At 65.0% G+C, this 4,306-nt stretch overlaps 1 protein-coding gene across 1 annotated transcript in view; it reads right to left on the reverse strand.

Annotated features, from left to right (window-relative positions):
• The window catches only part of MYO18A (myosin XVIIIA), a 47,549-nt gene that overhangs the window by 7,441 nt on the left and 35,802 nt on the right, over positions 1–4,306 (reverse strand). The window contains 8 exon segments of the mRNA XM_009278315.1: positions 105–305; positions 383–506; positions 1,683–1,837; positions 2,002–2,129; positions 2,281–2,392; positions 2,469–2,588; positions 2,686–2,775; positions 3,861–4,004. Coding sequence (XP_009276590.1) covers positions 105–305; positions 383–506; positions 1,683–1,837; positions 2,002–2,129; positions 2,281–2,392; positions 2,469–2,588; positions 2,686–2,775; positions 3,861–4,004 — 1,074 coding nt within the window.

Genomic DNA, 4,306 nt, shown 5'->3' on the forward strand with positions numbered 1-4,306 from the left:
GGGCTGAGGGCGACCGCCTCCGCTTCCCGGGCAAGCCCAGCCCAGGTAATAACAGCCCTTCATGAAACCACCCCACCCAGAAACCTCGCCCCTCCCTGCCATACCTGCTCCAGCATCTGGATGGTCCCAGCCTGCTCGTCCAGTTCCTCCTCCTGGTCTTTGACCTTCGCCTCCAAGTCCCGCAGCTGCTTCTTCACCTTGGCCAGGGAAGCCTCGTCCTTCGACTCCTGGGAGGAGATGTCCTGCAGCTCGGTCTCCAGCGCCTCTGCCTTCTGCGTCAGCCCCGCGATGTCTGAGTCCTTGTCCTGCCAAGAGAGGGGTCACAGTGAGCCAGGGGTGTCCGCTGCCTGGGGGGCTGGGGAAGGAACCGGGCGCCACTCACCTCCAGCAGCTGCTTGAGGCCGAAGACCTCGGCCACCAGGACGTCCTTCTCACGGCTCAGCTTCTCCCGCTGCAGCCTCTCCCGCTGCGCCTCCTCATGTGCCTGCGAGAGCTCGCTGTCGAACCTGCACGGGGAGAGCAGGGTGGGTGCTCAGCGTCCCATGATGGGTGCTGGGGATGGGTCCCCAGCCCCGTGCTGCTGGCCCCGCACCAAGCATCCCCATCCCATGGCAGCAGGCACCAGGAAGGATGGCGTGCCGCTGGGTTGGAAACGTGCTGTTGACGAGCCTTTAATTGCCAGCATGGCGGCGCGGAGCCACTTGAGAAACTCCTGACGCCTTCACTCAGCGGCTCATGGAGAGTGCAGCACCCGCAGCGCAGACCCCAGCAGCCCCAGCAGCCGCCCCACGGGGCTGGCACATGCTGGCAGAGGCCATGGCTGCTAACAGTGGGGGCATGGCTACGCGGTGGCAGCTGGGGACACCGTGCCCTCCAAGCAGGACATGGAAGGGCCATGACGCACGGGGAGTCTCCAGCAGAGATGGAGCTGGCTCCCCCAGCCGCAGCCCGGTGCCGCGGTCCCAAGCGGGATGGCACCGGTCCCACCCCCAGAAGGGACACGAGGCCCCGGTGGGGGAGGGCTCAGCACAGCCTGGAGCCGGGCAGCACCGGGACAGCCTCTCCCAATGCCCCTGGGACGGGATCAGCCAGGTTTGCTCTGAAATTGCTGCCTTTGGGGCTTGGAAAACAACCCTGTGCTTGAGTTTGTGACCTGCGTTAAACACCTTGGCAGCTAATCCCCATTTTTCCTCACACTGGGTAATAAACAGCTGCATTAGCACAGACTCCAATCCGCGGAAATTGAAATTAATTAGATTGGATTCTCTCGCTGTATTTGTGTGTGCGATCATTACCATAATGAGATGAAAGCGTCCCTGCTGCTTAATAACGTTAGCAAACTTTGGGGCTGGGAGAGGGGACGGGATGAGAACAAGCACCGAGCAGAGCCGTGGGGCACGAGCAGCCTCCACCATGGGACACAGCCCCACACGGGGGGATCACTCAGCTCCGGGCCCCCCCAAAAGGGCATTGGGGTCCCCCCCCACAATGAACACATCTGACCCGGGCAGCCCCATCCCACTGGAGACACCTCGACCAAGTGGGAGCTGGTGAAGTGCCCAAATCCCTGCTAAAATGGTAACGCCGCTTTGCAAGAGGCTTGCCGTGTGGCAAGGATGACGTCCCCGCCGCGTCCCCCCCCCCCCCCCGCCCGCCCCCCGCCGCCAGCGCACGGTCCCCACCTCCGCTGCTTCTTCTCCAGGTCGTGGTTGCGTCCTTGCTGGCCCTCGAGATGCAGCTTGGTGTCCTGCAGCTCTGCAGCCAGGCGCTGGCACTTCTTCTTCAGCTGCTGCAGTGCCCGCTGGCTCTCCTCGCTGTCTGCCTGCAGGTCTGTCAGCTGCGGGCAGGAGCGGGCAGGACGGTCAGGGCTCCGGGAAGCCACCACGTCCCTGCTGCCCTGGCCACATGCTCCCTCAGCTCTGAGCAGGCAGCAGCTGCCCACCCCCTGCCTATTCCCACGCTGGGGGGACTGGGGGGTCCCCAGGGCTGAGCCCCACTCACCCTCCGCTCCAGCTGCCTCTTGCCCTGCTGCTCCACCTCCAGCTTGTCCTCCAGCTCCTGCTGCAGCCGTTTCTTGGTGAAGTCAATCTCCCGCACCGCCCGCTCGTATTTCAGCCGCCATTCGCCGCCTGCGCGGGGAAAACGGGGTCACTGAGGGGCTGCACAGGGTGGTACAGGGCCCCATGGGTGCGCGATGCCACCCTGGAGAGGGGGGCATGGTGCCGTGACCACGGGGCACCCAGGGTGTGCTGGCAGTGAGCACCGGAGGCAGGACAGTACCCGAATCATCATCGTCGAGCTCTCCGTTGAGCTCGGCCGCCCGGATGAGCCGAGCCTCCATCACCTCCATCTCCATCGACTCCATCTGCTTCTTGAGAGCATCATACTTGGCCTGGAAGGGGACATGGCCACGGTGAGCACCGGGGGGGACTGGGAGATGTCACGAGGCTGGGGAGAGGTGCGTGTACCTGCAGGTCCTTCATCTCCTTCTCGGCCCGCAACCTCTCAGCCGTCTCGGCGTCCAGCAGCTGGGAGGCCGACTCGCCAGTGTTTCGCTCGTCTGTCAGCTCCGACGTCAGCTCTGTGATCTGCGGGGGGTGCGGTGAGCGGGACCATGGGCCGGGGCAGGCGCCAGGGCAGGCTGGCACAGCACCGCACCCCCTCCCGGTGCCGGCAAGGACCTACCCTGCTCTCCAGGCGGTCGCTGTTGAGACGGAGCTCGTTACGCTCCTTCTCCACCTTCTCGAGTTTGCTCTTCAGCTGCTGGATCTCTTCCTGCAACAGAGCGGGCGGTGAGGGAGGGGGCAGGCGCAAGGGGGAAGAGGTTGGCAGGCAGAAGCCCGGCAGGTCTCCGCACCATCCCCCAGTCTCCCCCCAGCGCTGGGTGGGCAGGGTGGGGGCTTCCTGGGGCGGGGGCCATTCTCCCCTGCCAAGGGCTGGGCAGGGACTTTCCCCAACCCACTCCGCCCCCGTGCCGACTCCAACCCCATAAATGGTGTCAAAACGCCAGGCAGCCCCGGCAAAGCCAGAGAGGGGTCCCTGCACCCCCCCGGGAGAGGGGTGGGAGTAAACCCACCCGCCAGCAGCTCGCCGAAGGGTTTGGGTGCACCCAGCCCAGGTGGGGAGGGAGGGGGCCCACCGGGATGCCCGGGGACCACCAGCCAGCACCAGGGAGGCGTGCCCGGCTGCCAGCTTCAAGCACATCTTTCTCTCCTCTCCTCTGGTCCCAGCATGGGCTGGCGGGGGGAGCGGGAGGGGCCCCAGGTGCCCCCACCCCGGGTGCCCGACCTCGGCGGGTCAGGATGAAAGCTGAGCCAGGCAGCAGCTCCATGCCGGGCAGGCTCGGCAGGGACATGAGTGTCTGGTTGCCAGCGCAGCACGGAGCCCCCGCATATGCCTCTCAGCACAGGGTTTCATTTCCATTCTCCACGCTTTGTAATTGGGCTCATGCAACAGCCGGCTCTCGGGATGCTAATGACATGCTGATTCGCAAATTAGGGAGCAATTTGAGCCTGGCACTGGCGGGGCATGGGGCAGCGGCAGTCCTGCATCCCACCTCACTGTGGGCTCCTGCATTCCACCCTACTGTGGGTTCCTGCATCCCACTCCGCTGCAGGGTCCTGCATCCCACCCCACTGTGGGGTCCTCCACCCCACTGCGGGATCCTGCAGCCCACTCTAACATGGGGTCCTCCATCCCACCCCACCGTGGGGTCCTCCATCCCCCCCCACTGCAGGATCCTGCATCCCACCCCACCGTGGGGTCCTGCATCCCACCCCACTGCGGGGCCCTGTCCAGGACCAACGCTCCCCCGAGCCCACCCTGCCCCATCCAGTATCCCCCAGCACAGAGATACCCACGTCTTTGCCGCGGATCTGGTCCTCGGTGAGCTGCACCTCGATGAGGGGCCGCACGGTGGTGAAGAGCTTCCACCAGGGCCAGCCCTTCACCCCCTTGTTCTTCTTGATGTTCTTCTGCACGCACCGGATGGCCAAATCCTGGATCTGCACGGGGTACGGTGTCAGCACGGGGTGCCGCCGGCGGGGCAAAGCGGGGCGGGCAGGCGCTCAGCACCCCTGCCAGCACCCCGGCATGCTCCTCTTTGTTAGCATTTGGGCTAATTGCGCCTGGCTTATCCAGTGTTTGATTCCCTCCAGCCCCTCCAAACGCTAATCTTGCGGAAGGCAAGGCGCTGCCGAGACGCCTATTCTACGCCCTCTTTAATAATAAAAGTAGGAGCTGATATGCCGCTTCATCCCGTCGTGGTGATGCCCAGCACCCTCCCTGTCGGTTCCCCCCGGCCCCC

The sequence above is a fragment of the Aptenodytes forsteri genome, unplaced genomic scaffold, assembly GCF_000699145.1.
Source record: "Aptenodytes forsteri isolate BGI_AS27 unplaced genomic scaffold, ASM69914v1 Scaffold66, whole genome shotgun sequence".
NCBI classification, from domain to species: domain Eukaryota; kingdom Metazoa; phylum Chordata; class Aves; order Sphenisciformes; family Spheniscidae; genus Aptenodytes; species Aptenodytes forsteri.